Source organism: Dicentrarchus labrax, unplaced genomic scaffold (genome assembly GCF_905237075.1).
Source record: "Dicentrarchus labrax unplaced genomic scaffold, dlabrax2021, whole genome shotgun sequence".
In the NCBI taxonomy this organism is placed as follows: Eukaryota; Metazoa; Chordata; class Actinopteri; family Moronidae; genus Dicentrarchus; species Dicentrarchus labrax.
The window spans coordinates 14,365,143-14,378,042 of NW_026136713.1; the positions used below are offsets into that span (position 1 = coordinate 14,365,143).

At 39.7% G+C, this 12,900-nt stretch overlaps 2 protein-coding genes across 5 annotated transcripts; both read right to left on the reverse strand.

Annotated features, from left to right (window-relative positions):
* Positions 1-967: 967 nt before the first annotated feature.
* LOC127375029 (platelet-derived growth factor receptor-like protein) lies at positions 968-4,275 on the reverse strand. Its single transcript, XM_051420817.1, has 7 exons — positions 3,981-4,275; positions 3,529-3,680; positions 3,293-3,435; positions 3,060-3,211; positions 2,614-2,907; positions 1,824-1,963; positions 968-1,484 (listed from the first exon to the last, which is right to left on the reverse strand). Exons 1-7 carry the CDS (start codon positions 4,060-4,062, stop codon positions 1,278-1,280), a joined length of 1,170 nt encoding a protein of 389 aa, XP_051276777.1. The 5' UTR covers positions 4,063-4,275; the 3' UTR covers positions 968-1,277.
* Positions 4,276-5,059: 784 nt separating this feature from the next.
* LOC127375028 (cationic amino acid transporter 2-like) lies at positions 5,060-12,301 on the reverse strand. Of its 4 annotated transcripts, none has more exons than XM_051420814.1 (14): positions 12,198-12,301; positions 10,785-10,859; positions 10,470-10,491; positions 9,689-10,062; positions 8,988-9,143; positions 8,736-8,901; positions 8,414-8,550; positions 7,429-7,651; positions 6,952-7,088; positions 6,755-6,857; positions 6,513-6,646; positions 6,195-6,361; positions 5,988-6,096; positions 5,060-5,900 (listed from the first exon to the last, which is right to left on the reverse strand). In XM_051420814.1, exons 4-14 carry the CDS (start codon positions 10,056-10,058, stop codon positions 5,770-5,772), a joined length of 1,833 nt encoding a protein of 610 aa, XP_051276774.1. In that variant the 5' UTR covers positions 10,059-10,062; positions 10,470-10,491; positions 10,785-10,859; positions 12,198-12,301; the 3' UTR covers positions 5,060-5,769. The 4 variants fall into 4 exon arrangements, with proteins under 4 accessions (XP_051276774.1, XP_051276773.1, XP_051276775.1 ...); XM_051420813.1 differs by having other exon boundaries at positions 9,689-10,196; XM_051420815.1 differs by lacking the exons at positions 10,785-10,859; positions 12,198-12,301 and having other exon boundaries at positions 10,470-10,577.
* Between the last annotated feature and the right edge of the window lie 599 nt (positions 12,302-12,900).

Below are 12,900 nucleotides of genomic sequence, written 5' to 3' on the forward strand. Positions count from 1 at the left end.
GCAGGGAAACATGTGCCTTCTGCCCCCCCCGTTAACTGGCCCGAGTTTACTTCCAGAGAGACAACGCCATCTAGTGACCACAGAAGTAGATGCGCTGCATAAAGAAAGAAATTCAAAGGCATGGAAGGCAAACACCCAGTTAGTTATGGCTGGATCACCCCAAGGCCCCCAAAAGCCCACAGGATTCCTGCATTATTAGCTAATGTTATCAGTCTTGTACAGGAACCCTGTGTCAACATTTTAGTATATTGTAGACTATTATTTTAGGTTATATTGGACTGAAAGTGAAGATTTCAGCACGCTTAGATCAATGCAATCATGTTACTTTATTTAGCAAGCTTTCTGTCTATCTGAAACTTCATCAGAGCAATAGACAGGTAGGTGCAAATAATTACCATCATCCCCAAATCAGTATGCACACAACACCTGTGTTCACCCTGTTGGCAAAAGCCATGATAAATGTAGTTTGCAAGTACTGTGAGGCCTACATGGGTTATATTAAAGTCACATAATTTCAAAATAGACAGACACAATAAAACCTGGTCCTGGGTGGGGTTATTTCAGAGTGCTGGTTGGTCTCTGCAAATGATGAAGCTGCCCTGTGCAGTGTGCTGTGTGCAGTGTGCTTGATGAACACCTAGATTCATACAGAGGGAGTCAATAGGGGCCCAACTTCAAACTGCCTTAGGGCCTCCTTACAGACTAATACAGCTACTGACTGTATCCTTCTGTAAGGCTGCACCTAAAAATTATTTTGATTGTCGATTAATTGTTTAGTCGCAAAATAGTGAAACATTAAAAATATTTATACTCATAATTGTGGTTTCTCTGCATAGCATCATTTCTCTTGTAGTGTAAACAATTATGAATGTAATTATGAATATTACAACCCAGTGTTCATGAATATATATGTTGTGACCCATATTTCTGGGTATGATATCTCACTCTTATAATAATAATAATATCATCATGTTTTATTGTTTATTTCATTTTATTTATTTTCTATGCCTTTATGTTTGGCAGGGAGAAATAAGTAGAAAAAGACAGAGCAACAGTGTCAGTATATAAAACGTACAAGCTTAATGCACAACAATTTACATACATTCATTTAAACAACACAATCTCAAGTTGTCATTGTAATGCTGCAGTGTGTGTTCATTACTAATAGCAACAGGATGAGATGATTTATTGTAATTATATGTTCATATGTGACTGATAAAATACTGTTTAATACTGTGAGAGAAAGCAATATGGTGATATTATTCAGTTTTGATGCTTTATGGTTTCTTAGGTTTGGCTTTAGGGACCACTTTAACGGTTGTGGACGCTGATGTGGCTCCTTGCAGGTTCTGGGCGGTGCAGGTGTAAGTTCCCTGGTCCACGTCCCTCACCTCTTCCACCAGGAGGACAGACTGAGACTGCTGTCGAACCGTCCCTCCACCCACTGGGCTGATGCTCTCTTGTGTGTACAGAGGCCTTCCAATCTGCAACCAATACAGGGGCCCCGTTCAGTTTGGAAATAAACACATACAGCATGGAAAGTAACCTCTTTACAATAAGCCATTAAGTCTTTAAGGTTAATAAGTAAATAGTTATATGCCTGGATGCTCTGCAGTCCAAGGTTGGTGGCCTTTTAACTAATAACCAACTAGCCAGAAAGACAAAGTAAGCTGTAAAGACAGATGTGCATCAATAACACGAATACTTCCCTTTATTTGTCTCAAAACCAACCTGTAATGTATATTTTTTTATGCATCAAAATGGCTTATTAGTGATCTGTAGAGCATTAATAAATAACAGCCATCTCTTCCTGAGTGTCTGACCTGCTGTCCTGGGTAATCCCAGGTGAACTCTACGACCACGTCCTGTTCTCCCACCACGGAGCAGCTGACACGTAGATTCTCCCCCACAGTCACTGAACTTGAGGAGGCCTGGATTACTGGAGCAGGAGGGGCCATGGGGTCTGAAGGCAAATGTGGAGGATAAGTGAGTTATGAAAGCGATAAGTCACGCACCAAACAATAATTGTATAATTGTATCTGTGTGCAGTTTATATGTTCAGTCTGTTTTGTCCTGTTGCTGTTGACTAATCTGTGAGTCCTGTTTTCTGATTTTTAACTAGTAAAAGCAAAATTTTGTGAAGAAAATTCACTGATGAAATTTTTTGTTTAAATGTTTAAAAAGTTGAAATACTGAAACAGCTGAAGTTGTAGTTCAACACGCAGTGGAATTGGAAATACTGAATGAAGTTGAATTAGCAGTGAAAATTGAAGTGCTGAGAGTTGAAGATGATTCAGTACAAGCCCCGAAAGACAACAAAAAACGTTTGCAGCTTTCCTGATAAATTACTTTAACAAGTGAAAATCAAAATCAGTTTCCAATGCCTAACTGATTAATTGGTCATTCATCCAGCGCTTTTCACCCCTGTATGCAAGTTACGTGGACATGATTTGCTCATGATTGTGATCCTCTGTACATTTGTCAGCCCTGTGATGGTTTGTCTACTTTCTACATAGAATTTGCCTTCCTGTCTGATGCATGCTGGGATAGCCTTTGTTATCAATGAATGTATGATTAAGTGAATGGATGACTTGTGAGTGTGGCAGAACTCACAGTTAACATAGATGAGCATGTACTTGGTGGAACTCTGCCTCAGGTTGCCCAGACTGGCTACGCAGTACAAGGCTCCGGCGTGATAAGGCCGGGGTCGATGAATGGTGAAGCCCTTCTTCACGTTAAAGGAGATCTCCGTCCCGTCCACTGCCACCTCCACTGGTGGAAACTCGCGGTGCAGAGTTACTTTAGCCTCAGGTGACGTCACCTGGCAGGGGAGGACCGTCGGCCAGTTGGTTCTCAGCTGAATCACTTCGTAGTAGTCAGACGACGGGACAAATAGTTCTTGTGGGTCTGATTGGCACAGCGGGAAGATATGGCAGATTGATGATAAGATTAAATGTGAGTGTAAAAAGGCTTCCTATCAAGCTGGCATTGAAATAAAGCAGAGGCCTGCAGTTCTGAGAAGTGCATGTGTAAGCAACAATAAAGTTGATATATTGTACCGCGAAAGAAGACGAAGACTTTGACAGCTTTGTCATACTCCTTCCTGCAGTCTGTGTCTTCACAGTACATAGGATAACAAGTGTACTCTCCTGTGTCTGCGCCAGTAGTGTTGACTAATGTCAACACGCTGTATCGCTCGTGTTGGACGATCCTACAGAGCCAAAACAGGAAAATGTCAAAGAACATGCTGACAGATAACACATTTTTAAGATTTCTCAACCATGGAGCTTACCTGAGCCTTCCATCATCATCCTCCTCCAGGTAAGAGGGGATGCTCCACTGCACTGGTTTGCCCCTGCACCTCAGCTCCAGAGTGTCTCCTGTCTGCACACTTATGGTCTCTCCCACCTTTTTAAACTTCCCTTTGTTTAGCACCTTTATGTGTCAGATACAAAACAGTAATTTTTCCGTTTGTTTGATGAAGGTTCCTCTCACTTTTGAAAAGGTATTGAGGGCTGGATAAAATACCTGCGTGAGGAAGGTCTGTGCTGGGGCTGCAGGTGTGGCTTTGATCTTGGGTTTGGCTGTTACAGCTCGGGGGCCTTTATTTGTTGATTTCCCAAGTTTGGGTTTGCTTGGCTTGGGCTTCCTCTCTGGAGTGGTCCTCTGTTCTTGGGCATCTTTTTGACAATAAATGACACGTTGTAGAGAGCATGTCATGCATGAATACTTTGCAAATATAGAAATACATATATACAAATACAGTCAAATGTATAATCATATGAATTGAGCGATAAGTAGTTACTATCTTAATAAAAAAGGGATACAGTAAGATGGCTGTGTGTGGTAATTGTATCAATTTGATCAGATGTAACCTTGTAGAGTAAGCCATGTCATGCATTAGGCCAACAGAAATATCCCTCCTTAGTAATTTTAGGAACGCAGCTTCAGAGAAGTGCTCAGCAAGTGAATAAACTTACCTAACTCGAAGATTACGGCACAAATAAGGAGAGCGCTCAGCACCAGTCTCCGCTTTGACCCAAGCAAGTTCACCAAAGGCATGATTGATCAGTGGGATATCAAAGTGGTCTGTGGATTGTTAGTTCATTCAGTTCAACACAGAGAATATACCGCAGAAACCAAAAGGAGGGAAGGAGAGAGAGACGAGGAGGAGGGCAGAGCTTGCAAAGAGAGCCGTCAGCTGTTTACCAGAATCACACAAATTCCTCCTCCTGAGAGTGGCATTAGTACCTCAAATTCCTCCTGACTGGCTCAATGGAGGCTTTCAAGCCTGTCCAGACCAATGAGGTTCCAGAGGCAGAGGCCCCTCCATGTGGAATTGCACAGCCTGTTTGCTTAGCTGCTGGACTGGAAGTGTGCTAGCAGCATGAGTCTGGCCCTCCAAAACACACCACACTGCCCAGAGGAAGACTGTCGCAAGGTTATTAAAGGCATTTGGTGCCCAATAAACCTTATGCCCTACATATGCTGCTTGTCTTTCCAGGAGTAAAACAATTTACTGGTTTGACCGGCTTTACACTAATATAAATTGCACAAGCTCATACATGTTCTACTGCTTCATGTAAAGCATCAAATAGCCTTTAGGTGGACAGGATCCCAAATTTCTAGTGTGAAACAATTATCTGATTAACAAGATTTTAATGTGAAAATCCATCCATTTAGACCAATATTTTTTAACACAATAATCTGTTGCACAGATTGTAAAACTTTAGGAAAACTTTAGATTTTAGGCTGTATAAATAAACTTGATTTGACTTTGACTACAATGTCTCTCTACTCTCCTGTTATCCTAAGGGTTTTGCATATTTGATTAAATCCATAGCATGCTGTACCCAGTGAGAACAATGTAAACCTTTCCTTTTGAGGGACTAGCTAAGCCATGATTTTGAACATGACACAGGTAAGCGGCTGTGAAAGGTTCTTTTGTTCTCAGTGAACTGCTGGTAGTGAGCCGGTCTCTGGCTCTTTATCCAAGATTACGAGTGGAACTGGACTATTCCTTTTTATCAGCATGCCCTGCAGAAACTCCAGATTGTACTCGTCTTGAAAACTTATTTTTAATTAAGGAATACATTTACAATATTCAATTAGAAAACATGTACAGTTTCCGTATTTACAGTTTAAAACAATAAACAATTAATAAAGTGAATCTTAAACACGCTAAGAGCACAAAAAAAGGACATTTTCACAAGATTTTCTGTATCTACATTATGCGCTTTTCTACAGTCCAACTGTATATTTTGATATGTAAGAAACAAATATCTTGTTATTCATAATCATATTTAAATTTGTATACAATTATAATTAGTTTCTACATTTTACAAGTGGTATGAAAAGTGCAAACATTTTATTTAGGTTGAATAAAATTGTAATCATCAACAGAAAACAGTCTGAGCCCTTTTTTCTTTTTATGGTGTACTACTTTGATAGTAGATTTAGAGGCTCCAGGACAGGGCTCTCACATTGATACAGGCAACATACACAGGTCTAAAATTATGCCAGGCATCATTTCAGTGTTGGCAGTGACAATATTTAGATACATTACAAAATCCATCAACATGTAATAAAGTGTAAATGTGGAATAAAAGTTAACAACTTGGCCCATCTGTCCATTTGTCTGCATTTCAACACTGTACACCTTACAGACATTGAACAGATCAGCACCGGTGCATGTAAAACAGTAGTTACACACTTAAAGCAGTTACTCACTGTAACATCTCAATCTATTTCTCTCCACTCAAGCCAAGCTCAGAATTTTTCTTCTTTGATGATGTTCTTGTCTGTTATGCTGCTGACAGTTTCAATCCTCATCTGGCCGGCCCTGAGACGCTTCCTCTGAACACTGTTACGCATACCGTAGCCAAAATAGATGAGTAACCCTGGAGAGAGAAGAAGGGGATCATTACAGTTCAGCAGCTATCTCAATAAAAGCCCAATAAACCTTTCAAGCAGAAATACTGTCTTACCCACTAACATCCAGATAGCGTATCGCAACCATGTGTCTGCGCCTAACTGGACCATCAGGTAGACGTTGATGAGTGTACTCACTATAGGCAAAGCTGGGAGCAAAGGCACCTGTGACCAGAGAAAGTAGGGGATGTGGGGTTAGTTTATGTTATTTGAATTTACAAAAAACATTATGGGTGTAAGATACACAATTTAAATGTTCTCACCATGAAAGTTGCCTTGGTTGCATTTTGTGGGTGCCTCCAGATGAGGAAAACGTTGAGCACCACGATAAATGCGAGGATGCAGACGATCACGATACTCCACGCTTCCATATTGGCCAGAGCATCTATGGCTTGTGTCAGGGTGACACACAATGCAACCACACATGCAACTGCAGAAATAGAAAAGATGAACGTTGCAGATCAGTTTGAGAACCAGAAAGAACAAGGGGAATTCTCAAAAACAAATAAATTATTGGTGGTTTATAAAAGGTACTAGAGTGCATGCAATGACAGTGCTTCGGTGATGTTTGCCTAACTTACCAGAGAATACAGTCAAGATTGTGACTGTTCTGGAGGTGGATGAAGTGGGAGATGATGGAGGCTTCAGGAAGCCAAACTTGGCCTTTACTTCTATGATCTGTAGGTCCGTGTCTTCGGATGGACCCACTTGGTACCTTGATTGCAAAAACACATTTTAAAAAATTTAAATGAATTGAGTTTTTGAGTTTTTCAGCATTCTAAGTAGGTCTAAGTCAGAGAGGAAACTAATAAAATAAATATACCTCAGTATCAAGATGCATATGGCCACCAGTGTGTAAGCAAACAAAGTGCCGATGGACATCATTTCCACCAATGCTTCCAGGTCAAACAGCAGGGCCATGATGGCTAAAGATGACAAACAGGCCATATGGATTTACTTCCAGTCCATAAACCTCACCACATGTAGATAGAAGCTAATAAACAGCTGGAACATCTGTACCTGCCACCGTTCCAGACGATATGGTCGCTATAGCAGGGCTGCCCTTGGGGGTGACTTTGGTCAGGGGATGGAAAAGCAGGCCGTCTCTTGCCATGGCGAACATCACCCGGGGCATAGGAAACATCGAACCCAGCAGGCTGGGGAGACGAACGCAAACAATCAACGACCATCTAAATGCTTTATAAACAGACTGAAGACTTATTTTATTTGGGAAAGTGTAAGAACCTGGCCTTTCCTGATTAATTATAGTTAATTAAAGACAGTAACATTGATGCCAAACTTAGATGTATGATGTTTTGATATTTTGTTTCTTGATGTGATTCAATGCCCGTCCTCAGATGGTGATGATGATGATGTATTTTAAACTCACAAAAACAGATTCCTTTTTAAAAGAAATATAATTCACAATCTTCTTGTGCTATGCTATGTTAATAATATGTGTGTAATGAGTGACCTTGCAGCACAAAGGTATCATACCTGGTGGAAAGGGCACACAGGGATCCCACGGCCACTACGTATTTGGCGGGACCCCAGCCGACGTATTCAAAGGCCACTGGCAGGGGGCTTTTTTCACTGAGCAAGTAGTAGGGCATCATCAGGGTGAGAGCAGCAGACACAGCAAAGTACGCCAGGAAACAGATAAGTAGTGAGGCCACAATGCCCACAGGGACAGACTTCTGGGGGTTCTTCACTTCCTCACCTGTAAAGAACAGAATAAAGAATCTTAATAATAATTTATTACTTAATAATTTAGTTAGGTTTGTTACGCAATACAAGAGATGGAACATCATGAAAAGATATTGCAGTAATAATGTGTAAGACAGTGATAATTTATGAAGATAAGAAGAATTCTCCTTTACTGCTCTTATCAAGTCATAAATTAGTAGGAAGGTTATTGTATCATCTTGACTGTTCAGCTTCAGTACTGGGCGTTTAGCTTTCAGCCACATCTATTGATCTTCATCCGACAGAGTTTGCTCAGATGTCATGGAGATGGTTCAGATGTTATCAGGTGATCAATTCCATACTCAGAGTCACATGATGACAACTGAACTATCTCTATGACAACTGAACAAACACCGTCTCCTGATGAAGGCCATAAGATGTGGCTAGTGGAAACTTTTTTTTTGGTGTCAAATCTTTACACTAAATTAAAAATGTTATTGGACAATTGATTCAGTTTTGATGTATTTTAATATTACATATATATCAATACTACTTCCAATAGAGGAATTGCACTGTGTAAAATTCTCACAATTTAATCACATTTCAACGATTATAGCACACCAAACATATTCAAATCCATGGCTACTTTTAGCACACATTTCCGCTTTGTCCCTGTTTATATTATGTGTATTTGAGCTCACATATATTTATTAAAGCATCATCTACTAATATATAATAATAATAATAATAATAATAATTGCACTGATACTTATAAAGGGAGAAGAGGTACTCTGACCTGTTGTAGCGATGCAGTCAAATCCAACAAAAGCGTAGAAACATGTTGCAGCACCAGCCAGCGTTCCACTGATGCCATAGGGGAAAAATCCCCCCGCCCCATACACACTCGTCACATTGACATTAGAGCTCAGGTTTCTGCAGTGGGGAGATTAATTTGTAGTTAATTCCAGTATGATAACCAGGAGAACAATACTATTGTATTTATGTAAGACAGTCTCCTGCACACACCCAAACACAGACAGCATTATATATATATATATATATATATATATATATATATATATATATATATATATATATATATATATATTGCACATTACTTGAGTTCTGTTGTGGCGTTTATCAAAGCCTCTTCACTGATTTGCCAGTTGGAGATGTCACCCTTGATGAATCCAGAGATGGCCACAAACACCAGCACCAGGATGTTGATTGCTGTGAAGATCTTATTGATCATTGTTGACTCTTTCACTCCAAATGCCAGCACACCTTCATGAAGAAACATAGTGAATGTTAACCTTTATTTTGTACATATGACGGTCACCTCCATAACAACACCAGTTTCATCACTTTACCTGACAGTAGCAAGATGAGAACAGCAGCAAAGACGTCTGGGTAAGGTGCAAGGCCAGGGAGGCCCATGGCTGCATTTTCTTCAAAATATTTTGATATGTGGCCACCTATGAGGTCATCAAATGTCCCGCTCCATGCTAGAGCAACACTGGATGTCCCTGAGCAGATAGAGACAGAACGGTGCAATAAACTAATCAGTTTGAGTCACCACTTAACAGTCGTCATAAACAGAAAACACTGATGATGATGTTTCCTTTTGTGCCTCTTAAATGCTTTACGACTGTGTTATTCCTGGTTTATGGGGTTACCAATATGGAAGAAGAAGGTTGTTAGTAAAGAAAAACTCCAACAAAACATTCAAATTTTCACTGTTAAAAGAGCAAAGAATATGCTCCTACAGCAGGTGAAAGATCACAAGAGCTTCTCGTGTTGATGGTTGATCATTTATGGGTTTCAGCTGTTTTCAGTGAACTAAACATGTTGCATAAGGGGAAAATATCTGTTTTTCAGAGGATGCAAGTCACAAGTTTGAGCCAGAGATTGATATTAACACAGAGAATAATATTTTCTGTACATTTTTTGGCATATACAGGCTAAATTTAAATTGTCAACAACAGAACTATTAGAAAAGAACTTGTTCTCAAACCTAAATCACTGAATACAAGACATGATAATCAATTATAATCCTGTGTATCACACTTACCTATGACGTAGGAGAGTAACAGATTCCACCCAGTGATAAAAGCCAATAGCTCTCCAATAGTCACGTAGCTGTAAAGGTACGCTGAGCCAGTTTTAGGAACCCGGGACCCAAACTCTGCATAGCACAACCCGGCAAATATGGATGCCAGGGCAGCAATGAAGAAGGAGATGATGATGCTGGGTCCAGCAGTGTCTCTGGCTACCTCTCCAGACAGGACGTAGACCCCGGCCCCCAGGGTGCTGCCCACACCGAGGGCCACCAGGTCCAGAGTGGTCAGGCATCGGTTAAATGTGGACTGCTCCCCCTCAGGCTCCAGGGGCTTCCTCCGAGAAATGCTCACCAGAAAGGATTTCACCCAGCCGCACGACATGCTTCTAAGGGTTTGGATCAGGATGGAAAGATTTGGGCAGGTGGAACAGGTGGGAGTGCAGTTTGATGTTAATGAGAAAGTGGAAGAAAGAGTGAGGCGACAGGAGAGGAGTGGAGAAGAAAGGGCGGATCGGTGAACCTGTGAATAATTGTCAGGTCAGCCCTACAGTAGAACACAGTCTTCAGTCTTCAAGCATTTTTTTAAACCTATTTGTAGTCTAACAATGGACTTAAAGGTACTACTTATTTTGAAAAACACTAAAATGAAACACCTGTAAATAGCAGAGACTTGGACAAATTTAATTTAGCTGAAGTTAAATTGTTAATATGATTAAATGTAACTCAAATGACAGGCTCTGCTAATATTTACCAGAATTTACATTAATGATAAAATAAGACTGAATTCACTCACCTCTCCTGCTTCACAGGTGTGCCTAGAAGAGAAAATTAAAAGTTTCCGTCATTCCCCCAAATCACATTATTCCTTTATACTTGCCCTTCTTTATCACCCCCCTGATATGATAGTGCTGATGGCTGGAGTTTTCATTGCAGCCTACAGCACAAAAACAACGCCCTGCCCCCGAACTGCACTTTACTCAACCTTCAATTACTTACACAATTACTTCCTTGAACATTTCTGAGGAATGTGAGAGATCCCTTTAAAATTTGCTTTTCACCTAGCAATAACAAAAATATTTTCCAAATATATTCCAAAGTTTGTTCTCACCTCAGCAGAGCAGTATCATGTCAGAGATAACTCCTCCTCTCAGTCTTATTCAGGGCTACTTGTGATCAATCACTGCTAAAATCAAATGAAAAAATCGAATTAAAAACACTCAGAAATAAAGATGAGACCTTTGTCACATTTAGTTACTTGTTTCTTCTTTTCTACTTATGTTACCTGTAAGTGCTTACATTTTGTTGCATTTAGTTAATTGTTAATTATGTTAGCCTTTATTTTATTTTATTTTATTTTATTTTATGTTAGCTTATTTTTACTCTAACCCTGTAGTACTTTACTTTACCACCTTTGTATTGAAACTGTTGCACAGTAATTTCCCTCGGGATAAATAAAGCTTCTTGAATCTTGAATCTATATCTTATCAGAAATGCAGAGTTTCCTTTGTCTGAACAGAAAAACTAGAAAACTGTGTTTATATTACCTGTGTTGTGTGTCATGTCTGCTTTACATAAAAAACATTTTACATTTTAAAAATTGTGTATATAGTGTATATATATGTATATAATGCTCATACTCGTGCTTGTAATGTCAGTGAGAGCTGTGGCTTTGATAATCTCTTCATGATTATGCCATCAAGATAATCCAAGACTTTAAGGTACACATTCCTCTATGACTTTGGATTTTGTCCTTCACAGAAAGGAACCAGTAGAAAAGAAACAGGAAAAACTGAGAGAAATAAACTACATTAAAAAACAAACAAACCTCTGACTACATTCTCAATAATAATGTATTGCTTTTCAGATAACCCTCCAAAACTATACTGTATGTTCTCACAGTGTGTTTACATGCTATACCCAGCTATGTTGCAGCTCTCCTGCTTTATATGAACCGTGTCCCCATCTGTACCTGGAGGTGTGAGCCTGCCAGACTAATGGCCCAGTGAGTTAATGAAACAGAGGAGGACAAAGCACCTTTCATGGCTTACGCGTACAGCAGGCTGCACACTTACTCTTTGAGAGGTAGCTTTCGCCTTCTCATCTCCCATCAGGGGATTTCAGTTCACCTAATCCCTCCTGGCATCTACTTGAGTAGGCCGGAGGCGGGTGGGAAGGCAGCCTGTGTGGACGGTCAAAGTACCTTTGACCAAACTTAATCTGCAGGCTTCCTATCTGCAGATCTCACTGCTTGAGATGCCATCTCCAGAGGAATAATGGAGTAATACTTAACTAAATAACAGTTACTACACACGTGATGTGCAGCTTTATGATCAGAGGGTTGATCTTGATCACAGTGCAGCTCAGTTAAAGTTTACTAATGTGTTATTTATGGCTCTCTACTGTGCAATCAAAGAAGAAACCTCAGATGCAGTGTTACAGATACATACTATTGCATTGAATTCACAGATGCAAGTTAAAGCATTGGTCAGGGATTTGAATCTGACATACACAAGTTATTTACCTTGTCTTCAGTCCCACGAGGAGTGACTGGTGACTGTGTAGTGGAAACACCGCAATGAAGCAAAAATATCCGTGCTGTTGACTTGGATGAAGGAAACATGATTTCTACTGCGATATATACAACACTGGTCTGTGTGACCCTCCCACTCAATGGAATTACTTACAAAGTAGCCTTTCTCACTCCCGAAAAGTCTCAGTCATAATGTGCTCATTATTGCATGGAAGGCACAGGGTGAGAATTGTGAACCGCTAAACCTATTCAGAATGTCAAAAATGCTTTTGTGCTCACTTTATTTGTTTTCGTTTCTCATTTGTAGTTATTTTCATAAGTTTTCGTTAATTCGTTTTTTAAACTTATGAAGTTGAAGGATGCATAAATAGATCTTAGGGATTTGAAAACTGAAATAATGAATCTGTTATAATTACACAAAGTTATTAATAAGATAAAAATTAAAAGGGAAAAAACATGTAGATAAAATAAAATATTTAAAAACATTTTAAATACAGAATAAACACGTTTTCTGTAAATGATAATAACTTTATTTCAAGTCCTTGGGGATGTTAGTGAGTTCTGAAATGAGGGTCAAGTTCTCATGATCAGTGTGTAATGCATTTTTAAAGCAGAAGAGGTCAGTATACAACAATTCAATTTCATCCCTGGTGCCTCCCACCTAAATCTGTGTTTACCTCATATGGTTCCCTCT